The sequence below is a fragment of the Gouania willdenowi genome, chromosome 7 (assembly GCF_900634775.1).
Source record: "Gouania willdenowi chromosome 7, fGouWil2.1, whole genome shotgun sequence".
In the NCBI taxonomy this organism is placed as follows: Eukaryota; Metazoa; Chordata; class Actinopteri; order Blenniiformes; family Gobiesocidae; genus Gouania; species Gouania willdenowi.
In genome coordinates, this window is record NC_041050.1 from 28,537,504 (window position 1) to 28,562,406 (window position 24,903).

At 38.0% G+C, this 24,903-nt stretch overlaps 1 protein-coding gene across 2 annotated transcripts; it reads left to right on the forward strand.

Moving 5' to 3' along the window:
- Positions 1–1,155: 1,155 nt before the first annotated feature.
- Positions 1,156–22,720, forward strand: calcoco1a (calcium binding and coiled-coil domain 1a). Of its 2 annotated transcripts, none has more exons than XM_028453498.1 (15): positions 1,156–1,311; positions 3,015–3,179; positions 3,260–3,362; positions 8,200–8,402; positions 9,487–9,699; positions 9,802–9,950; positions 10,025–10,094; positions 11,694–11,849; positions 11,929–12,183; positions 14,057–14,182; positions 14,750–14,845; positions 16,010–16,070; positions 16,177–16,424; positions 16,663–16,754; positions 20,810–22,720. In XM_028453498.1, the coding sequence occupies exons 2-15, from the start codon at positions 3,048–3,050 to the stop codon at positions 20,835–20,837; spliced, it is 1,932 nt and encodes a 643-aa protein (XP_028309299.1). In that variant the 5' UTR covers positions 1,156–1,311; positions 3,015–3,047; the 3' UTR covers positions 20,838–22,720. The 2 variants fall into 2 exon arrangements, with proteins under 2 accessions (XP_028309299.1, XP_028309300.1); XM_028453499.1 differs by having other exon boundaries at positions 16,180–16,424.
- The last annotated feature ends 2,183 nt before the right edge of the window (positions 22,721–24,903 follow it).

Here is a 24,903-nt window from a genome sequence, read left to right on the forward strand (position 1 = left end):
TTAGACTTGAAAATAAAATGTGTATTATCTAAAAAGTTTGTTGAATGTAGGCAATTAAGAACCTTTTAAACGGACATGGTTCAAACCAGGGTTGGGGTAATTTATAATTGCAATAATTAATTACAATTATGGCGTAAATATAATTGTACTTATAATTTTAAGAATCTGTTGCTCGTAATTGAATTGTAATGAGTTCAGATAACTGACTGTAATTGTAATTGTATTTGTAATCACCATGAAAATTCTATAAAAAAATGTAAATTATAGTTTAATGCCAAACTGGGGGAACCATGTTACAGTTCAATGTACAGTTCTACACAAATTTAGTTAAGAATTAATAGAATGTGTTTCATATTAAGCTTTCTCACATTTTAACATTAAAAAATGTTCTATGGGGTATAGTGACAGAAAAAAAGGCTCAGACTATTCGTTTTTAGTGTATTTTACAGCTGATTTAGGACCTGTTATCATAAGTGATGCTAACAGAAAGCTAACACAAGAGGAAGGTTACATTTTATGACGTTATTTATTTCAGGCTCAATAATTCTGATTAATTGTAATTGGACTTTAGTCATTGAAAACGTAATTGTAAGTGACTTTCTGAGGATAAAAAATAATTGTAATTTAATTGTAATCGTAAAAAAAAATGCTGGTCACTGTAATTGTAATTGAATTGCAACTGAACATGGATATTTGAAGACGTAATTGCAACTGAAAAATGTAATTGACTGCAGCCCTGGTTTGAGCTTATTCGCAAATTCTTGGAATTATTCTGTGCTTGTTTAAAAAGTTAGTGGAATAGTTTTTTTTTTTATTATATATATAGCTATTTACGAGCGTTAAGCAGTGGATGAATAGCTGCTTTCGCTACAATTCGGTGTAATAATCGTGTATTGTTCAAGCTTCTGTCGTGAACTTTAGCTGTAATCCACAAAGATGCACCTTTTCATGAGAAAACCAATTCTGACAGTCCTCGTCACACGTCCCACGCTGACAACAACGACAACCAATCACAAGCGCTTCCCACTTCACTCACTGCATGCTGGGAGTTGTAGTTTATATTGCAGTGAGCAGATTCACCCCGAGCTGCACGATAAACTACATCACCCACAACTCTGCAGTCGATGCTGAAGCTGTCATGGTTATGTTTTGCTTTTTTTTGTTTTTTGTTATTGTTTCGGGTTATTGGAGCAGCTGAGCTCGTGGGGACAGCGTGTCCATATCTGTGTGTTTTGTAGTTTTGTAGCACACTGTGAGGTGTCTGTGTTGTACCGACAGTCCGTGTCGGTCGTTGTCAGAGAGGCAGTAGAGGTAAGACACGCGTCTGACACAATGTGCGCAGACGTCTTTTGTACTTGACAAAGGCTGCATTGTCTCCTTTGATTCAAAGTGACATCATATGAGCTAATCAGGTGGTGGCAGCTGATCGTTGTTGTAAAGCTGTAGTGGTAATATTCACACTTTAGTATTTGTAGAATATCACTGACGTGCAGGACAAGTTGTTTTCTGCGACATGTGCTGCTGTTGGGCCTCAAGCCTCATGCTGTGTAAGCTGAGCTTTAAACAGCAAACCGTCTTTTCCGTCACACTGGGTTTTCCAACGAAAATTTAAAGGGAAAATCACAAATAAAAAAATAATATAAATCTGGGAGGTTTTCCTAATTAGATGTGTTTTAGTGCAGAGATGAATAATAGTAATAATGATGATGATTGTAATAATAATAATGATAATAATAACACATTATCAATATTCATGTCAGCATTTGCTAAAATTATAAATGTATTATATATTTTTTTTTCTTTCTGCATGGGTATATTCCAAATTTAGCATTTATATTTTATCTTTCTCTCCTGCAACGAGTTAATTTGCCCCTTGTTTGATTATTAAAGTATAATCAATCAATTCATATTTAGAACAGTGACCATTCTGTGCGTCATTATAGGAAAAAACAAAGGGTTTAGTCTGTTTTTGTTGTCATTTTGCATATTTTTTGTTCTTTGTTGTTTTGGATTGTTTGGATTTTTCTGTCATTTTGTGTATTTTTGTTGTCCTTTTTTAGATTCATCTTTTTTTTTTGTTTGCATGTTTTTGTTTTGTTTTGTGTGTTTTTGAAGTATTTTTTGTTGTTTTGTATATTTTTCTGTCATGTTGTATCTTTAAGTGTATTTTTGTTGTTGTATTGTGTTTCTGTTGTCATTTTGGCTGTTTTTGTGTTTTTGTTCTCATATTGTGTATTATTCTGCCATTTTGTGTGTTTGTGTTATTTTGATGTGTGTTTTTGTTGTCATTTTGGGTATTTTAGCAGTTGTTTTGTGTGTTTCTCTGTCATTTTGTGTGTGTTTGGAGTCATTTTCTTCCATCTACTTTTGTGGCCTGCCAATTTAGACTGAGGGGCCACCTGTGGCCCCCGGGCTGGCCGTGTCTGGTATAGTAGTAGTCTCTGTTAGTCCATACACAGCACTTTGACAGTGTAAATCTTGTGTACTAACATTGAATTGTGCATTCTTTTTGTGTTTGACTTTCTCTGTCTTCCTGTGTTGTTCGTTTCTTATAAGGAGAACATTTGAATGTCTGCCAGCACACAGCGGTACAAGGCTCAACAATAAATCATTGTTTTTCTAAGTTAACAGTGTTGTAAAATGCCGCCTCTCAGCTCTCTCACTCTTTTGCCAGGTGAGGCTGTGCATTCTGAAGCCTTTGTAACCCTTGCATGTGTCGATGCACAGCAGCAAACCATTTTGACATCCTTGAAATAGCCCAAGTGACAAACATGTAGTGTGTTAAGTTACCCAGAGCCCGTGCTGTCATTGAGGTTTAACTGGGATGTCCTTTCTTCCTGTCTGGATATCTGATTACACAGCAGAACAGACTGGCAATAGAGTGACCTGAACACTTGTGCATCTACAGTAGCGGTTTAGCATTTAGAACATCTAACAATTGTCTTCTGTTTGCTACATTATCACTAAAAATTCCACAGTGTGCATTGATTTTGTGATGTTTGCTTTCCTTGTAGGTGTAAAGACGTCATCCTTTGTTTTGCGTTACCATGGATGAGGCTTGGCGGGTGAAGTTCAGAAACGTGGGCTGCAGTTACTTTCCTCAGAGTAGAGTGGATTGCCACTACTCACTGAGCTCCCACCACAGCTGGGCCAGCAGTGATTGGATAGGACTCTTCAAAGTAACTAAACACTGCACACACTCCCCACAATGAGCGTGTTCCATCCTGTTTCAAAGTGACCTGAATGTTGTCTGTCTCAGGTGGGATGGTCGTCTGTGAAGGATTACCATACTTTTGTTTGGGCTGTGGCACCTGCTGACTACCAAGAGGGCACTGATGTCAACTGCTGTGTGCACTTCCATGGTAACTTTTGCTTTGTAGTCAAACACTGCTCATTTCCTCAAGGCACTCACTGACAGGAGCAAAACATTAATGGCAACTAGAACATTTGCACTTCCTGAAGAAAATGCAAGGATGCAGGTGCTGGCCCGCGTCACAATGCATTATTTAGCATTAGCTTAACATTAGCTATCTTTAGCATTAGCATAACATTGTTTAGCATTAACATTAACCTAGCATTAGTTAGCTTTAGCGTTAGCCTTGCATTAACCTATTGATAGCATTAGCATAGCATTAGCTGGCTTTAGCATTCGCCTAGCATTAACTTAGCAATAGCATTAGCCTAGCATTACTACTAACCTAGCATTAGCCTAGAAATAGCATTAGCATAGCATTAACCTAGCAATAGCATTAGCCTAGCATTAGCACTAACCTAGTATTAGCCTAGCAATAGCATTGGCCTAGCATTAACCTAGCAACAGCATTATTCTAGCATTAACACTAACTTAGCATTAGCCCAGCAATAGCATAACCTAATATTAGCATTAATCTAGCAATTTAATTAGCCTAGCATTAGCATTAAAATTAACCTAGCATTAGCATTCACCTAGCAATAGCATTATCCTAGCGTTAACACTAACAAGCATTAGCCTAGCATTAGCATTAACCTAGCAATAACATTAACCTAGAATTAGCTAAGCATTAGCTTAACACCAGCTTAACATTAAAAACGGGTTGAAAAAGGTTGGATAACAATAGCCTCCTGCATCCTCACGAATTATCAGTCTAAAAAAGAAACTATTATCCTGCTTGGCTTAGTCTTTAATGTTGAGCCAGTTTTTCCTCCATGCTTTGATTTGAAATCATTGCATTAGCTAGCAGTAGGTTGAGTAATGATCATGACAAAAACAATGGCTGACAGCCTGCTCGGCTGGCTGGAGGATACAGTGTTTACTTTGTCCTGTGTGTCAGGGGCCACCGATAAGCCTGATTCAGTGTGAGGGGCACGTGTGCAGCAGGTGTGCCATTGACCCCCCGGTGGGTTGATTTATTACCAACTTAAGCACACTGTCAATTACATTCTTCACGGAGAGAAAAGCAAAGAGAGGAAAGTCTCCAAAAAGACACTCATGGTTGCTTATCTCAGTGATTTAGCAAGAAGGCTGGCTGGACTGTGACCTTCGGAGGTACTGAGAGTTTAAATGTAGCTCATAAACTTTAACGTATGTCCCTCTCTGTATGCTTTACATGTGCACACATTGTGAGAGAGAAATTCTGAGTACAATGTAATTATACTATATAGAGCTTCAGCTTCTATTCTTCTTTTAATAGCGTTAAAAACACCAATAACAGGAAATCCACTCCCGATTTAGAATTTATTTTTTATTTTTATTTGTTTAAAAAAAAAAAAAAAAAATCACCTCTAATAAGAAACATGTTGAACCCCTTCAATCTGTGGTGTTTGTTTACAGTATACAACCTATCAAGGTGTACAAAAGCAACTTTTTATTTTCCGTTATGATACCAATATTCCGGCTCATGCAGTATTGATCTGATACAATATGAGCTGGAATCATACATACATTTATTACTTATTTTTTAGTGTGGAATGTTGGAAATGGCCTAAAGGTTACCTGTAGTGGAAATGTATATAACCAAAAATGATTTGAATGTATTGCCAATAAACAAAATATGTGCACCTTTAAAAAAAAAAAAAAAGAACACACACACACATTAAAAGGACCTTTTATAGAATGATTTTATACCTTGGGGCATAAACTATGAGGAGCCACCATTTTTCGTCAGGATATGACGCAAGTATGTTGATTTGTGTCAGCTGTTGCTCGGCAACCGTGTTCCGTTGATCTACAGTTTCTAAACAATGGTGTGGTGTAAAGCCAATGGTTTTTAAAACAACAAGAAAAAAACCCTGCAGAAACGTTTCCTTTGTGTGTCTAAGCCAAGTAACGACACTAAGTCAGAGTTAGCCAGACTTTTGCTTCATATTATTGGTACAGGATACACACTTAAAACGTTTCTGTTCGGACGGAATTTGGTGATATGCGGAGACCACTTCAAGCTGAGCTGCTATGAGAGGGATCTGCAGGCTAAGCTAATGGGCACCAAGCCAACGTTACGTTTGAAAACAGACGCGATCCCGACAGGATTCCTTCACAAAAAGTTTCAATGCATCTAGTAAACGTATTTGTTCAGAGCACTACTACGTTTCTGCTGACAGAGGATACTATGGGCGGCTGTCGTGTCATTAACCGCATCCTCCCCAGATTGTTCAGTTTTATTTCCTTGTGACTAAATTAAGAACTCTCTGAGGAGAACTTACCTGTTTGTTAGTGCGCCGCCAGGTGCTGATCCTTGGAGGTAGTGGAGCATCATCTCATCCATGAACAGATATCCTTTCACGCAGCTTTCATTGCAGTTGCTAGTTATATTTTTTGCACTTCTAACACCTAATTACTCAGCAATGTACTGTATGTTTCTGCTTATAACAACAGCACTGTCTGTCTGTGAGGCTAATCTGGCATGCTGAGTAAGTGCAGGGACGCATACAAGAATCAGATAGTTACTGAGAAAAGTGATTTTTAATATTCTTGTAACATACACCCTGGATGCTACACTTTATCACTGAAAGAGAAGTTACACATGGCTGCTTCGCCAATGAGCAAACAGAATAAAACTGCACTTCCTGCAATATAAACGGAGCTGTTACGCCTTTAGGCCCACAATGCACCATTTCTTTAAAGCAACAGGCCATGCCGATCAACAAACTTCATATCCTGACCAATGGCAGCTCCCCTTAGTTTATGCCCAAAGGTATTAAATCATTCTAAAAGGTCCTTTTAATGTGTGGGTTTTTTTTCTTATTTGTATAAAAAAGGCACAGATATTTTGTTTATTGATATCACATGAAACACAATTTTTGTTATATACATTTCCACTAAAGGTACCCAATATTACACAGAGAACAATAGTCAGCAACAGTAGGTATGAGAAAAACTCACCCATTTATTATTAACCAATGGGCTACATACATTTTAACCTTAAATAGAACAACAATATTCTACCATTAAGGCAAGGCAAGGCAAGGCAAATTTATTTATATAGCGCATTTCATACTCAGGCAACTCAATGTGCTTTACATGATAAAACATTCAATTGTTTAAAATCAATAAGAACATTTAAATCAATAAGAACATTTAAAATCATCAGTAAAATCAATCAAAATCATCAGTAAAATCATCATTACATCAACAACATGACAAAAAATCTCTCTCTCAATCATATGCAGTAGAGAAAAAAAGTGCCTTTAACTTTGATTTAAAAATGTTCACATTAGATACTGACTTCAGCTCCGCTGGCAGTTTGTTCCACTTCTTTGCAGCATAACAACTAAAAGCAGCATCACCATGTTTACTGTGAACTCTGGGCTCCGCTGGGCTCCGCTAAGTAAATGAAACAAATAAATTAGAAGTTCCTGGAAAATTACTTCAATAAATGGACTGCTTGTATCAGAGATTGTGGATGCAGATCTATTTAATCCAATACCCTTTTTTCTAATATTGGACCAATATCAATATCTGATCAGGACACCCTTAAAAACCAATCAAAACAATATATGCACCGGCATGCTTTTTACTGTTACGTTGCAGTAATTGAAGCTTAGTTAAAAAGAAAACATGTTACAGTTTTAACACTCCCACTACTTACTCATTTTTTAAAACTATTCCCAAGAAATGAAAAGTGAGTAAAATTGTGAATTGATAATAAATTATTATTGTCGAATTCATACTCTTGGTCCAAGATTATTGCATACCCCTGCCATATAGAATAATAAACTTTTTTGCTAATATAATGGTTTTATTATTAAAAAAAAAGTTTAATTTAATTACTTTTTGTCATTTTTAATTGATCACTTCATTTGTAACATTAAGTTCACCAAAAAAACCAATATAAACATATATTACATCATGTTGTACTTTTTGAGGTGCCAATGAATTCAATATATGCTTTTGGAGTGTGTAGGGTTTCCATCCTACATATATCATAAAACAATCCAAAGGGCTTAAAGTGTTACATCTAGATGGAATTTGTCTTTGGTCCTTGCTCATCCCCAGTCAATGTTTGTTTTGCTGCTGCTAGTGGTCAGAGGCTGTACTGAAAAAATAGAAAGAGCCCATAAATCATTGTTATTGTAAAATCAAGAGGCTTTCTCTTCAGCAGGCGGTGTAATTTTCACAGCAAAGCAGAAGTGAAATTAATGACGTCCATTTCCAAATGGGAGTCCCACAAGTCGTGACGGTCTCCAGGGATGCACGAGAGCAGGACCTCCCCAAAGCCATCACTATAATATACCAGCACTGTTTGCTTTCTGACAGGCCCAAATATCTGCAATGAAAAAATATTGGCTGTAAAATGGATTTTTGATTTCATCCTTTTTCTTTTTCTTTTTTCTCTCTAAATGTTTCTTTATTTATCGCACTAAAAGAGCAATATAGACGCAGATAAATTTGTTATTGGTTTGTGGTTTATGAATACCAGAACATTAAAATTTATTGTGACCTTAGAATTTACAATTTAAACAAGCGGCGACGACCACTGGTTTAAGTGCCGTGAGTTCAGATGAAACTGGTGCCAACAGACACATGTGCGCAGAGGTCATTTAGAAAAGAGCGCTCATGACTCGCCATCATAAAAGAGACTTAGTGCTCACAAATGTATACAGTACAACTAAAGTTTCACATAGAAACGATGTGAAGGAAGCTTGAAATAAAAACACAGCTACTTTGTTGAAGCTTAATTTAATTCTAAATTGATGTTTTGGTTTTTTTTTTACTTCTTCTAGCTTCCTACCTGCCGAAGCCAAGCTCCCAGGAGTATGAGTTTGTGTTCGTCGATGCAAAGGGGGAAGTTTGTTCCTGCAGCTCCAAATTCACTTTTTGTGCACCCAAGCCTCTGGAGGATCTGGTGACCCTGGAGGAAGAGACGTGTGGAGAGGAGGACGGCACAGACATGCTGCTGGTCATACCCAGGGCTGAACTGCTGCAGGTGAACTTAACAGAAATATCCTCTATAGAGACTCCAAACTGAAGGAGGCACGCTTCTAAACATTTTTAAACAAAAGGAGTCTCATCGTGCAAAACGTGTCAGAGGTCTTTTGGTCGCTGCTGCAATGCAACACATCAAGGATCATTTTTCATTTTTTGTTATTATTTATATTTTATTTATTTATATTTTATTGTATTATTCTTTATTATGATAAATAATATTATTTATTGAGGAGACACTCACCCATTCATTTGACACGATTGTTGAGTGTCCAAAATAACAAAACCTAACTTCTTTGTATTTCAATACATAGAGATTATATTTTGGAGAAGGAAAAAAAAGATGAGTCAAATATACAGATTCCTATTCTTTTATTTAATTTGTTAAGAGTTTTTTAAAAAGTAACTAAACCCCTGCTTTCTGCTGACCTGCCATTAAAAAAAACTGCCTTGATTATAGGCATTACTACAGAAGCAGTAAGCCATGCCCAGTCAGGCAGCGCTGCAGTAGCATCTGTGATAAAATACAACAATCACACACACACGATCTCTCACACTATTACTTGTGTTCCAGCCTCTGTTTATGGCTGAACACAGGCTGGAACGCCAGTTATACACACTGGACGATGCACACACACGACAAGAACGTTCGCGCACACGCAGAGACAGATGGGAATACACACATGATGTGTCTGTAATTGCATACAGTCTTTGTTCTTACTGCATGTTATCTTCTCATTTTTATTAGTTTTACGACTTCAGAAAGCCAAAAGGCTGACAAACCTGCTCTGGCTTCAAACTAATAGAACTTGAGCGGTTCGGGGCGTGTTCTGTCGGGCTCGGGCCTAAAGCTCTTCTCCCAATGCTGTTCTTGGTTTAGCTGAATGTGCGGCTGAATGTCAAAACGTGGCACTAAAACAGTCACAGCACCCTCTATTGTTGAGCATCGAAGCACATTCTGTGCTGTATTGATTTTGATTCCCTTTTATTTGCATCCATTTTTAGCTGATTTAGAATATACCCTTACATCGCAGCAACAACACATGCACTGAATCTTCATCTGTTTCCGTTCACATTTTCTGCAGAGTCGACTGCAAGAGTGTCTGCGGGAGCGAGCCGAGCAGCTGCAGTTGCAAGAGGCAATAAAATACCAGAGAAAGAAAGAGAAGGAGGAGTACAGGAGAGCAAAGGAGGCCTGGGACAGACAGCAGAATGAATTGGAAAGGAGTATCATCAGGATCCAGCTGGAGCTGAGATCCAGTCTGGAGAAGATGGAGGAGATGGAGAGGAAGCAGAAGGTGCTTCACTCAGGCTGTCAGAAATATACACATATCAGGTTTTGTTTGATGATGGTTTATCAAACATTCCCATTGAAATGAAATGTACATGTGTACTGGTAGGAGGATCAAGCACAGGGAGAATCACTCACACTGGAGAAAATTGCTTTAATGGATGCAAAGGAAGCTGGTGAAGCCCGAATCAGAGAGTTAGAAGAGGACATCAAAACTCTGACACAAAGAGTTGTGGAAAGAGAAACCGAGTTGGAGAGGTTGGGCTGTTTTTTTTGTTTTCTCTGCTTTTGTTTAAAACAGCATTTGTGATTAAGTGAATCTGTCTGTGCAGAATGAAGGAAAAAAACAAGAGGGCAGCAGCTCTGAGAAAAGAAGAAGAGAGTGAGCGAAAGAGCCTGCTGGTCAGTACGACTGAAAACCACACGTTCCTCTGCTTTACATTTAAATGTTTTATTTCATTGGCCACGTTTACATGGGAGGTTTAATTCCTCTTTAATTCAGAATAAAAGTTAAATCCTCTTTAAACACTTAATTCTGCATGCAAATGTAATTCCGAATTAAACTTAAATCCGAATTAGGTGGCTGGTTTATTCCAATTTTAATTCCGCTCGTTCTGCGCATGCTTGGCCAATTGCGATGACGCACGGTGATGACATAATCCAAGATGGCGGCCCGAACTGGAGCCGAGACAATTTAATAGGAGCCTTAGAAGACATGGATACACACACGGTTGATACTTCCTGCGGCAGCTGAAGAAGTTCAGTCTGCCAACAAAGATGATGGTGAACTTCTCCAGCTCCATCATCCAGTCCATCCTCTGTTCCTCCATCACCATCTGGTACGCTGCAGCTATGGCCAAGGACAAGGCCAGACTGCAGCGTATCATCCACTCAGCAGAGAAGGTCATCGGCTGCAATCTGCCCTCCCTCCAGGACCTGTACCCCTCCAGGATTCTGAGGCGTGCAGGAAAGATTGTGGCCGACCCCTCCCACCCCGGTCATAAACTGTTTCAATCTCTCCCTTCTGGAAGGAGGTTTCGGTCCATCAGGACCAGGACCTCCAGACACAAAAACAGCTTCTTTCCCTCTGCCACCATCCACGTGAACTCACCCACTGGACCCCACTCCCCACCCCACCCGATCACCACCTCCATGAAGACATTACCTGCTTCACTGTATATATATATATATATATATATATATATATATATATATATATATATATATATATATATATATATATATATATATATATATATATATCCTTTATTCTCTATCTATCCTTTATTTATCCCTCATTCTTTATATTTATCATTATTATTATTGTTGTTGCTGGGTTGTTTCTTTGTTTTTTGTTTCGCGCACCAACTACCAAGTCAAATTCCTTGTACTGTCCTAAAAACTGTACTTGGCCATTAAAACATTTCTGATTCAGGAGATGGAGTAAATGCGGCCCCATACTGCATGCACAGGCAGTAATATCAACAAGTTTATCATTGTACCAGTTGTTAGAGCTGCTGTCTTTACCAGGGAGCAAATATGTATTCCGGATTATTGTTTTCCGGAGTTTTACTGGGTTTTATTTACCGATGATCAATTCCTGTCTCTCTTCCGGTCCGCGGACCAAAGTGAAACATTATCTTATTGTCGAGCTGAAGCTTCAAAACTACAATCCACCTAAAAGTGAAAACAGTTTTCATGTGGTCTTCTATGTTGTAACCGAAAATAAAAGGTTTGTTGTGTGTTTTTTCCCAATAGACGTGATACGTCTTGTTCTCCCCCTGTCCAATCAGAAACCTTCCCAACCCCCAAACCTAAAGTGGAATTAAATAAAGCAGAATAAACCTGTTTTCCATATAAACCTCAATTTGGAATTACTATTTCCATATAAACACGAAGCAGATCACTTTAATTCCGAATAATTTCATTCAGAATAACTAATTCCGAGTTAAAAAAACATCATGTAACCATGGCCATTGGGTCGCGTTTTCTGTTCTTCAGACCAAGCTGGAGCAGACTGAAGGTGAACTCCGAAGTCTGTCCAAGGAATTTCAGGGCCTGAGAAACTCACTGGCCCAGAGAGACACCAGCGTGCTGCAGCTTCAAAACACCATCACCACGCTCACCCAGAAACTCACCACCGCCCACAGGAAGGAGGTGCGGCCTTCAACACGCACAGAAAGGTCACCCACATGCTTCGTGTTTCATCATCCTCCATCTATCCCTTTCTGATCAGATGGAGAACGAAGCCTCCTTGAAGGAGATGAGAAGCCTGCGGGAGCGTCTGCACGTTAGCGAGCGCGCCGCCGAGGGCCTGAAGAGCGACCTCAGTACGTTGGTAACTCAGAGGGACCATGGACAGGCTGAGCTGCATCAGGCTCGGCTGCAGGCGGCCCAGCTCACCCTGCAGCTCGCTGACTGCAGTCTGGCCCTGAGGGAGGGACGAGCCCACTGGGCTCAGGAGAGGCAAAGTCTTCAGCGCGCCACTGAGGTACCCTGACCCTGCAGGACACACAAGCCATAAAGTAAAGAATCTTTTACAGGTTTATGATGCTGCAGGTAAAGTTTTGAAAGGTTATTCCCATAAAAAGCCATTTGAAAACTTCTCCATGGCTATAACTGTCATTTATCACGATTGCCCTCCTTGTTACTGATATGCTATGTGCACTATTGTAACTTCATACATAGGTTGTTTTTGTTTGTTAGCAGGCCTGTCAAACTGAAGGCCTGCAGTCCAGTTATAGCCTGCTAAAGCTTTCAATTTGGCCCACGGGAAGGTTTATGTTGTAATAAAAATTACAGTGATATCATTTATCTTTAGGTAAATCACCAAATACTCGTGGAAGTTTTAAAAGGACATAATGTTGAAATTGCAACTTTTTTTAAAGAAATACAGCATTTTTCTGGCCTAGTTAAGATCAACCTGACTAAAATGAATTTGACACCTTTGCTTCACGATGTATTATTAGCTATACTAGGACCCTATAAAATCCACGTTAACACAATTGCGGACCGAATCACGGAATCGACCAATGAAAACAGTATCTACTGTTGAACGTGGAAATTAACAGAATGTGGCTGATATGCCATCAACGTGAGGCAGATAACGTTTTTTATGGGGAAATGTTCCCCCCTACCGTGCTGGCCGCTTCAAACACCGTCTAAACTGCCAAAAAACTATGCAAACCATCACTGACTCCAAAATACAGAGCCACCAGTTCCTGCTTAATGTCTGTGAAGCTCAGCTTGTTACTCAGAGTCTTTGAACAACATCTCATCAGTGCTACAGAAGATCTGTGGGAACAAGTTGTCTGTTGTTGTGGACGAGACCATCGATGCCAGGGATTGTCTTCTAATACTGTAAAAGATTCTAGCCCCTAGTGGTGAAATAACTGATGCATCCTTGCGTCCATGTCATCAGGATTATTTTAATTAAGTTACGTTAGATTAAGTTGATCAAAACTTATTTAATAAACCTGCTCAGATTCAGAAAACCATTGATCCCTGAGGGGAAATTGGGTGACATTAATGCTGCTCACATACATCTTTATATGACATATAAATAATTAAAAAGGAGCAGTCAGAATAATCCATGTCAGTACAATTTATATCTATTTTTTTAAATGTGTCTTACTTTATTTTTTACATAAATTTGTTTAATTATGGTTTTATTTGTTATTAGTATTTATTTTGTTTCCTCACAGGATTTAAAAACAAATATTTTCTGAAAAAATGTATTAATATTTCTTAAAAAATGTAATTAAAAAAAAAATAATGTGGAAAACACGTAATTTTGAAAAAATAAAACAAATTTTATATCTTAATCCAATTTAATACATATTTATTTTTATTGCACTGTACGGTGAGAGAGTTTAAGTCTTTCAATTCTTTGAACCACGATCCCTTCTTTTGGATTATTTAATCTTTGTAAATACTTGGTAATACAATTGTCAAATAGAAAATGCAAATATGAATGTCAAATTTACTAGAAGAATAGAATGTGCTTTACATATTCTAACAAACACACTCACTTACTCTTATTTTGGCTTTAGCTCTGAGAAACGAGCTGAAGAAACACAATTAAAGAAAAGAAGAAATTTGAAGGTAAAGAAAATAAAATTCATACATAAAATTTCTTACTGATAAGATAGAAATAACAGCTTAACAAAGCTTGGAATAATTAAAAGATAATAATAAAAAGAACCAAGACTATGATTAAAACAGTTTTAGGATGTGAATAAATGATTGGAACCAAAGTCAAACTTTAAAAGTCTGGAGACAAAGATGTGAAGATTTCAAAGGTAAAATGTCTGCATCTTTGTTATTTTCTGACTTGTACTAACCAAAGCTCATCTAATCTACAGAAGGAACACGAGCATCTGGACAAACTCAATGCAGAGATGCAGCAGACGGAGGAGAAACTGCAAGAGGAAAGGATGGAGAAGGTCAAGTTGGAGGTTGAGCTCGGAAGAGAAAAAGATTGTAACCGGGTGAGAAAGAAAACCTAAACAAAGATAGACATGTAGTAGACATGAAAACTATGATTGAGTGATGAATGCTTATTCTGTGCAGTAGGTGTATAAATCTGTGACTGGGTTTGGTCCAGAATACATCAGTGAGATGTTAGTCGGGTATGAACCCAGCAGGTCTCTCAGATCTATGAACGCAGGTCAGATAGTGGAGCCCAGAGTTTACAGTAAACATGGTGACGCTGCTTTTAGTTGTTATGCTGCAAAGAAGTGGAACAAAATGCCTGCAGAGTTGAAGTCAGCATCTAATGTGAACATTTTTAAATCAAAGTTAAAGGCTCTTTTTCTCTACTGCGTATGACTGACAGGGAGATTTTTGGTCAATGTTGTTGTTTGATGTCATGTGTTTGTTGATGATTTTAAATGTTTTAACTGATGATTTTAAATGTTTTTTGCTACCGAATTTAATGTTGTTATTGATTTTAAGCTGTTTTTGATCATATAAAGCACATTGATTTGCCTTGTGTATGAAATGCCATATACAAATAACTTTGCCTTGCTTGGCCTATTCTGATGTGGGATGTGCAGGTTCAACTGAGTGAAACTCGCAGGGAGCTGCAGGAGCTCAAATTCAGCCTGAAAGTCTCCCAGAAAGAGAAGGAACAGGCTCTGGCTGAAAAACAGGTTTGACACCACATGTCACTATTAAACTAAATAAATAACTACATTTAAAGATACTGCATGTGACTCTGCAATCTCACTTTCATGTTTAGTTTTTAGATTTTACTACACATGTTGAATGTGCACAGCTACTTTTAACTGTACCTGGCAAAGTTTAATTTTAATGTTCACATTATTACATCAACTGTCCCTAGACAATACTAAGATAACCATTATATAGGAATTAGAAATGCCCCTGGGTGCTGGGAATCTTCTCTCTGTTGTTGTCCTCTTGTTATTGTGCCGTATAAAAGGTTTATGGTGTGATATAAATTGGTGGATTTCAGGGCAGGGAGTGTAATGCTATTAAAGTGCCTGCAGAGTTGCTGTTGGCTAACATCTATCACATTTTCTAGTGGCCTATCAGAGAAACATCCATCAATCCAATACATGTATATTATAGGATTGTCCTGTTTAAGGTTTGAGCCTGTGTCAACAGCCTGGACAGCTCACGTTTCTATTAGACGGCTAACACAAGGCCTTTGAGACAATTTAGTAAGATGTGTGTATAAACTGTGGTACCCAGAGAACACGCATGGAGGGAATGGAGAACCACTGAGCATCAGAGAAAGTTGGCACCGGTTTAATGTACATAATTCATAAAGCAGCTTATTTTTGTTTGATTACCTTTAGATTTTGACAGAATTTTCACCAAAGATAGATTTATTTTGAAAGGCATCTGGATGCATATAATATACTGATTCTGGTTCACTTTCAAGAAAGAAAAAAAAAAATCCCTGTCTCTCATCATTGGATAATTCCGAAAAGTCATATCTCGGTTCGTAATTGGTTGATCTTTCATCTGGTTCAGATCCCCATTAAACGTTTAATCACTTTTTTTGAATTTATTTTTTAAGAAATGGGGGTACCCATACATTTAGACCTACTGAATCATTATTTATGGGGTAGAAATGTATTCCAATCCTGTAAAGTATGAATGATCATAGTAGAATGATCAAGATCTCTGGCAAAGAGAATATTTGGCACTTGGTGGAGGTTTGCTCTCTCTGAGTGCTCTTGTTTTTATTGTTCTAATGATTTAGTAATAGATCAAATGTATGTGTTTACTATGAAACCAGTATCATGAGTCCTTAATGTGAGGAAGCTCTTGTTTATTTTTCTCTACAGGAGCTGATGGAGTACATTTGTCAGCTGGAGCAAAAACTTGGACCAGTTGTCGCCTCTACAGGTGATCTGAGCAGCCCAACAAATACACTAGTTAATCTGGTCTAACTCCTAATATTGTGTAATATGGTCTGGTTGATGATGATGGCTGTTATCTTCCTCTTTGACAGAAGCTCCTGACAGTGAATTATGTGACTCTGAGGATGAGAACCCAGAAGCGTTGCAGATCCTGCATCCACCAAGAGCTTTGGGGCACTATGGGCTCTGTGAGCAGGGCCAGCCGGACTCCATGCTGCTTTCCACTCCTCCTCCGTCTCCCAGGGAGGGCTACAGGAGCGCCGTGGTCATCAACCAGCCAGCTCCTCTCTCCCTGCCTCACCAGGCTAGCGCTGAGTCTCTGACGCACAGCTCGGACTCGGTGAGTCATGCTATCTAAGTCGTTGAGTACCATTGTAGCGCAATTATGTGGAACAGTGAAAATGAGAAACGTCTTCCTGCTGATAGCCACGCACAAAACTTTAACGCAGGCAGCGGCTCGTTTGATTCAGACATTATCTCCGTGAAGCAATTAGGTTGCCATTCTGCAAGCTATTAGACTGTAAGTGCTGCTGGACAGATATGTGTTAAGTGCCAGTGTGTGTGTGTGTGTCACTAAGGAGGAGGAATCAGACCCACTTCAGTGCAGAAGAATCACCTCAGGCGAGGATACGGCACTTTTATTGCCTGAGCACTCGGACGCAGGTCTCAGGTATGAACAACCTCACAACCCCAAAAGTCTCACCTCCACATTTAATGGATCCATACATTAAACAAATATCGTGCCAAATATCCTCTTTACCAATTACAGTATTAGCAGTTATTTGGATCAGTGATTCTGATCATTCTCACTTTAAAGTAGGGGTTGTTGGTGACCCTTGTAGCCCGCATGGACCATGTGAGGTGCCCTCAGGAGCTCTAGTCACCAATGAGCTCCAGAGTAGGTTTTTAAGGAGAGGTTTTATTACAGCGGTTTTAAAAGCCTGTGGTACATAACCTGTTACTAGAGATGTATTAATTAGTAATTAATTAGTGGAAAAACATCTTTAAATAGTGGAGTTGGGATTGGATCCAAAAGACAGGTTGTTGGTTTAGAAGCACTAACTATTGAGGTCAGTTCAAATAGACCAATTGAAGTGAAACTTTGTAAATAAAAGCTACATGTTGGGGTTATTTCAGGAGCTGCTTTGTTTAAGAAATTATTGAGCACTCCTGCAGGGGGGACATTAGCTTTGTTGTACTGTAATTTTATCAGTAAATAAGTTGATGAAGTCGTCACTGCTCAGGTTGACTGGAATAGAGGGTTCAACAGAGCTGTGGCTTTTGGTGAGACTGGCTACAGTGTTGAATAGAAACTGAGGATTATTCTTGTTTTTCTCTATTAAAGTTGAGTAATAGGAAGTTCTAGCTTCGCAAAGAGCTTTTTTATAAGCTAACAAACTTTTTCTCCTGGCAATATGAATTTCTACCATGTTTAATGAAGAGAGCCACTTCCTCCGCAATTTTTGCGATGCCTGTTTTAAAAGATGCAATTCAGATTTATACCAGGGATTTACACCATTGCACTGTTGACAAGATCATCTATTTTCTCCGTCGTAAGACATTGATAGCTACTCTTTGTTGAGATATCATATGGATCAGAGGTAAGCAGTGATGGAACTAAATCTTTAAATCTAGCTACAGCTTTTTCAGACAGTGATCGACTATAGTGTTCTTTTCTCTCAGAGTTTGAGCAAGCTGATATTCGGAATTCAAAGGATAACAAAAAATGATCAGAAAGAATAGGGTTTTGCGGCGATATTGTCAGGTGATCAATATCTAAACCATATATTAGAACAAGGTCCAGCGCATGATAAAGATAATGAGTTGGTTTGTTTATATTTTATTTAAAGCCTATTGAATCTAATAGTGAGGTAAATAATTTATTCAGGCTCTTGTTTTCATCATCAAGATGAATGTTAAAGTCACCCACTATTTCTTACCTTTTTCTACCTTTCTAACATTTCCTACTTTTTTAAGTTACTGCTATACTTTCTTGTTATTTTACCCTCTAATTAAAGTGAAATCGTGAAAATGTAGTATTAAAGAAGTGTTTTTCTAACTGATAGCCCTTCGGACTGTACAGTACCTATGAAGTAGCTCACAGTTTCAGAAAGGTTTGTGACCTCTGATTTAAAGGCTTGGAGGAAATTTGTATCCCCATGGCCAAATGTATGGGCACTAGGGATGTAACGATATCTAAATCTCATTGTTTGGTCTAATCACGGTAACCTTACGGTACGGTATTTATTGCGATATTGTGGGAAACCATTGAGAATTTGTCTGTTCACCATTTTGACTGTATTTATTATATGTATGTATTATTCATGCTGGGTGCCACCATCCACCGTGTTTCCTTTCCTCTCCGTGCTCACACTGTCGCACGCCTTTGGCTCATTTGCTTGTAACCTATGACGACGCCCCAAGGCATTATTGTACTTGTAGTTCACTCTGCAATGGTCCGCTACAGCTAATCCAAGACTTTATTTTAAGCACAACGGCTCATTATTTTATACCGTGACAGAACCACGACGATATCGAGGCACTTGTGTTACCACGGTGTCTTGATATCGGCAATACGTGACATTACTAATGGGCAACCCCCATTTTTTCAAAAAAAACTGCGACGACATGCAATCTGGATCCAATCTGAATGAAACCCGATAGGGTAATTGAGGAATCAACTCGACATAATCGAGTCACATTTCATAACAGCCTGTCAATTTTTAGGTTTTTAGGAATTCACCAATGATGATAGATATGGATTTCTATCAGTATTCAGTAATCACTAATCCGTATTTTGATCTGGATCCTCTTCCATGGTGTAAAGTCTACCTTTGGTTAGAGTTTTAAACATTTTAAAATCCTCTAAGTGCTAACAAATCGTGGTGGAAATGTTAAATGATAAAAAGATGTAGGTGTATGTAGAACAAAGAAGAATTATTGTGTTTTTAGATGCTGTTTCCGACTAAAGCCTCTGTGGATTTTCTTTAAACTCTCGCTTTTATCTGCATTGATGCATTATTGTGACGACTGTGAATATATCTGGTACATTTTTTGGTGTTCGGGTTTTCCTTAAACAACCTTTCTATAGACAGTCTTTACACATCATGTATTTTTTGCACGTTGAGCTGAATCTCAGAGTTTTCCTCACTTTGTTATATCGCTGTTCACCAACGTCAGAAAAAGTCATTAATGTGGCAGATGATATGACACACTTTCATAAACCGTGGTTGTTATAGCCACTTTAATGCCGAAGTAACTACATGTCAGCACTCAGAATATATTAAAGAACGTTCTCCTCTATAAAGGATGAAAGTTTGCTAAACAAGCCTCAAAGACTATCACAATCCCAATGAGCACAGATGAGGATTTAATGTTAAAACTAGAGATCACCAATCGCTGATTGATAACGGGAGTAAAACATTCCTGGAGGCCAAACCAGTTGCTGGATATGGTTCTGTCATACTGGCTGGTTTTTAAACTCCAGCAGTGTGTCATCCTTTATGAGCGCGCGACTTGATTTGTGTGCACGATCTCAGTTCAGAAGTAGTTCTAGAACAAATCCCTGATGCATGTGTAATAGAGGAAAAAATGATTATTTCTTTTTTGTGCAGGATCGCACTTTAATCCTGCATAAATCTACTCTGTTACTGTCCCTCTCTGTCCTTCTGTTCATACACACACTCTGAAATCAGAGCGTAAATAATCAAGCCATTATTTACGGCGCCGCGGCAGCTTTAGCCCAGTGGATGGAAGTTTTGAATATGTGCTCATAAAAGCAGTGGAGTCAGGGTGACGTGAGGGAGGACGAGGGGACGGGCAAGTTGACGGCGAGCTGTAGCGCTGATTTAGCAGAGGAGTGGACCGCAGTCACAGGGCCAATTTTCAGCATCATTAAGACTCTGGCTCTCCTACTCAAACCACTGCCTTGGTTTACACTCTGGCATCAGCCAAAACCTCTATTAGTTTATCCCATACAGGCACATTTTTGACCACTAAAAATATTTGTCAACTATCCCTCATCGAAAGAATCAAATGTATTATATTAAAATTAAATTTTGTTTATTTCATAGAGATTTCTGTTGAGATTTTTTTTTTTTTTTTGTTTTCATTCATTTTTTTGTTTGTTTCTTCAAACTAAATATATAAATAAATACTTTGAGGACTATAATATAACTGAATTAGGGCAGAAAATGAATTTAAATAGATTTAAAGTCATTTTAAAGATTTTTTTTCAAAACAGCAGTGGCACCACATGATATTTTGACACTTTGAATAACAGAATAAATTACCAGTACAGAGGAGTTATTTAGTAAGTAACATTTAAAAATGAAAAAAAGATCAAAGTGAACATATATAACTTAAGTTACTACATATTTGGTATGTTTTTATGCATTTAAACCAGTTTTTTTCAACCTTGGAATCGTGACTTCATATGGGGTCGCCTGAAATTTAAATGGGGTCACCTGAAGTGTCTAGTAATTTATTAAAAAAAAAAAAATTACTGATTTAAAAAAAACATTTTAAAATGTTTAATTCTATCAAATAAATTCTATCAAAATGTGGTCATGATCCAAAAAGGTTGGAAACCACTGATTTAAACCTTTTTTAACCCATATATATATATATATATATATATATCAAAATATATTGATATTTTTGTCAGCTAATAAAAACGTAATTATTATTTCTTCAAAAGTCTGACTCTGTCTTTTTTTCCTCCAGTGATCTGGCTGACACGTCGCTATGGTAACCAGAAGACACTACTACACAAGAGATACACAACAACAGCAAGAAAAAACAAAGTTTGTTTCATTTTTAAGAGTTATCGTGGTCCACTTTACTTCCTTTGCTTTGCTAAATCCACAAGCAAAAGGTTCAAATGTAATCACATCCCCTCTGTTCTCACCTTGATATTTCCTGTCATTGATCAAGTTCTGATTATTTTGCCAGAGGTGGCAGGTTAACACCACTTTAATGTCTGACATAAGCCCGGTGCACGGTTTTAAACACCCAGCTTTTAGGCACGGGCGCTGGCATTTGAGAGTTTGCAGGCTGTAGCGGAGTGATTTCTGTTGAATCATTGCTATGTCGAGGGCTTTACGACGGATGTTATGTCGTTTTTATGGCATTTGTGATTAGGAGTCATGACAGGCACTGTAATTACGATGTTTTGTGCAGGCCCGGCTCCACTGGAATCCCAGCAAAACTCTCCCGGAGCATTAAATTCTCCTCAGCAGCTTCGAACGCAGTTCACGGTAGCGTAAAGCAGCGATACAGCAACACGGGATGATTATCTGACAGTAATGTAGGTCTATGACATCATATTTTTCCTCCATTTGCTCAGAAATAAGATTTGATATGCACTCACTTGTATGCATTAGCAGTTAATGGCGGTTGCGCAGATGCAGTTAAGATGATTTGCCAACGTTGTCGCTTTGGAAAATGAAATTTTGAAAAGAAGGAGCTTTTTTTTTTTTTTTCTTTTTTTTTTTTTTAACAGATTGCAGCTTTCTACTTCAGTTACTTCATGCCATCAATATTTTACTATTAAAGCTGATGTGCTTGTGGTTATAGATCAGCTGCACTTTTTATTTCTCTGTCAACATGCATTTTACAAAGCAGAATTATCAGAGTTTATCAGGCATTTATTTTGATATTTAGAGTCAATCTTTCCTACAAATTATATTGTAAAGAACTTGTATACAGAGACGCACAAGGCTTAAATTTGTACCTAAAACAATAAAATCAGAGTTTAAAAAAAAAAGGTCATTTTTATAAAGCCTGATATCAGCATGGTGTTGGTTATTTCCTTATGACCTGCAGCAATGTATTGCCTAATAAAAAAGTGCTGCCTTCCTTTTAATCAATACTATATGCATTTTTTATGTTTTTCTATTTATAATTAACTTGAGTTATGCTGCGTTTAAACTATATATAGGTTTTTTTTTTTGGTAGATGTAGGAGTGCAATGTGTAACTAAATGTCATTGCTTGGCTGAGAATCTTTAAAGCTTCATTTTTATCCTGCACTCAGTTTTTACTATAGAAAAGCTTTGGATGAAATGTCGACTTCTGGATACTTTTATGATGTTATTTTAATCATTGTTGTTGCTTTGTTTGTGTGCGTGTTTACTCAGATTTATTTTACATTTTCACTTTTGCTTTAAACGTGTGTGTGTGTGTTATGTTTGGGTTTGGTGTAACATCCGTGTGAGATGTTATTGATGCTAAAGGAAGAGATCGATACATGCAAACGTATGTAAAAGATGATTTTATGTACACTATGCTGAAGAAGTGAGTCAACAGGAGCAGGATTATTATTACTGTTGGTATTATTAATACATAACGTTTATTTTCCACCTGTGAAGAGCCTGGTGTTCTTTCCCCGAACTTAAAACACTACATGTGTTCTCCATGGTTCTTGTTTGAAGTCGTAGTCGGACGGAGAGTTTTAGTTTTTATTGCCGCTGAGAGCTCCATGTCCATGTCTGCAATAAAGCTCCAGTGGTTGTAGTTTGTTCTGTAGTTGTGTGTGTGTGAAGGTTTTCCCACCTCTGCACCTTTTTTGTACTTTCATACCCATCATGTAACAGGGTTCGGGTGGAACACGATATAATAAAATGGTTTATGCGTCCGTTATTGTGTGGAATGTGTCTTTTCTAGCCAAAGATCACAGTAATGTTTTGTTCCCAACATGACATTTCACTGCTAATAAACTATGCTAATTCTTCAGCTCTACCTGCGTCCTAAAGCCTTTGTCTCTTTTTTTTTATTTTTCTTGACTCCCGTGCAGCTGGTGGCTCTCCCTCACCCTGAGGGGTTGACCTCCTCATCCGTCTTTATCCTCGTGCCTCCCAGCACCCTTTGCTCTTTTAAGCTCTGCTCGCACCCCTGTGCTTCACTCCCTGCATCGGAGGTGACGATAGCTAATTATAAAATCAATGACGCCGGGCTGCATAGTTTACAGCTCCCTCTAAAACATTAACTGGGAAATCACTGTGGGATTGACGACTCCCTCACTCTTTATCTCTTTTAATTAGAAATGTAAAAGATATGAAGACCCCGAGGCCAGAACACATCTCCTATAGCTTTTATGGAGCAGACGCCTGCCTTCGCCCAGGATCGCTCCCCCTCCCCAAATCACGCTCTTCAACTCTACCTGGGCTTGTTTACGTCCTCTACCTCCCTACTGGCCTCGCTCATGTCATAGACACCCTCACTGGTTTCTTCAAGTCTTTCTCTATTATCCTCTCAGCTTGATGGTGTGGCTGCTCCAACAGGAGGACAGTGTTAGATTTATGTTCTCCCTCCTATCGTGTCTGCACATGTAGGTTATACCCAATGCAGCACCAGTTCCAGCCCAAATAAGAGAGTAAATGGTTTGGTATTTCCCATCATGACCCACACTTGACCACGAGAACTGTCATGGGGTTTTTAACATGTTTGCGGGTCAAAAGTTTGCATTAGTTTTCTTAAATTCATAAAATTCCCAATGCTGTCATGGACGTTGATAATGTGGCCCATCTCTGCTTTAATAATAATGCATTAGATTTTTATACCGCATTATCATAGGCACTCAAAGTGCTTTACATTGATGTAAATTATTATTTCACTCCACACACAGTGGTGGTAAGCTACGATTGTAGCCACAGCTGCCCTGGGGCGGGCTGACAGAAGCGAGGTTGCCATAGTGCAGCTGTAGACCACCACCAATTCATTTTGTTGAAGATAATTTCCTGTTGATTTTTAATTTAAAAAAAAAAAGTTTGTCTTTCATTGGTCAAACATTGAGGTGGAAATGAGTAAATGTATTTAAAATATACATTTTCAACAAAATTTGGCAAACAAAGCTGAGCCTACAAATGGTGTGACTTTACAGTTGTGAAACTTACACAGTGGTGGGACTCAATTCAATTCAACTTTATTTATATTGCGCTAATTACGACAAAAGTCATCTCAAAGCGCTATCAAAATATAAGATTTGTAAAAAAAAAGGGAAAAACCCAACAAATACAATCACTGCATCTATTCAGAGTAAAAATCTGTTTACATATGTATTTATATTTTATTTTATTTCATTCATCATATTTTCTAAACATTCAACACTTTATCATTCCTTGTCTTGCTGTGTGGGTGTGAATTGTTATTTTTACTAGTGCTGTTTACATTTCTATTTTGTTTTCTCTATATTATTATTATTGCCATTGTTATTAATAATAATAATACATATTATCAGTGCTGTTTTCATTCCAATTATTATTTTTCCTCAATTTTCTTTCTTTATATGCACTCTAATTGACCTACAGCAATGATTAAAGTTTCCTGATTTTGATTCTTTCTAAATTTTTCTGTCATTTTACAGCTAAATATGAATCCTATTCATGGTGATACAGCCAGTATTAACAAGTAAAAATAATTTCTAGTGTGCATTTCATTATCGGTGAATAAATATTTGGTTAGAAGGTTGGTAATCCTCAACATGTTAGAAAGGATTTGGTGCAGGTATTAATGATATTTTGATAGTACAATAGTACAGGTGAACGCTGCCTGAGATTAACATGTATAAATTAGCTTCTAATGCATCTTCACATTATGCCACACATCATTTCAGACATATTTCCAACAAGTTCCCAGCCTAGAGGTGCTCGTAGTCGTAGCCCTGGTTGGGAAACACTGTTTTATGTCACACTATCCTGCACGGGTCACTGTGGCATGTTAACACCTGCAGCCTGGAATCTTTATCCCTGACTGCTGCTAAGAGCACGTGGGTTCACTGAGCTTTATCGTCACCATCACTCTCTGTGGAGCAGCACACGG

Bases quoted from the DNA above. Each gene is read 5' to 3' on its own strand.
- calcoco1a (XM_028453498.1), top strand. From the start codon at position 3,048: ATGGATGAGGCTTGGCGGGTGAAGTTCAGAAACGTGGGCTGCAGTTAC. The intron at 3,363-8,199 runs GTAACTTTTGCT...TACTTCTTCTAG, and splicing joins CTGCTGTGTGCACTTCCATG to CTTCCTACCTGCCGAAGCCA. The intron at 14,846-16,009 runs GTTTGACACCAC...TTTTCTCTACAG, and splicing joins AGGCTCTGGCTGAAAAACAG to GAGCTGATGGAGTACATTTG.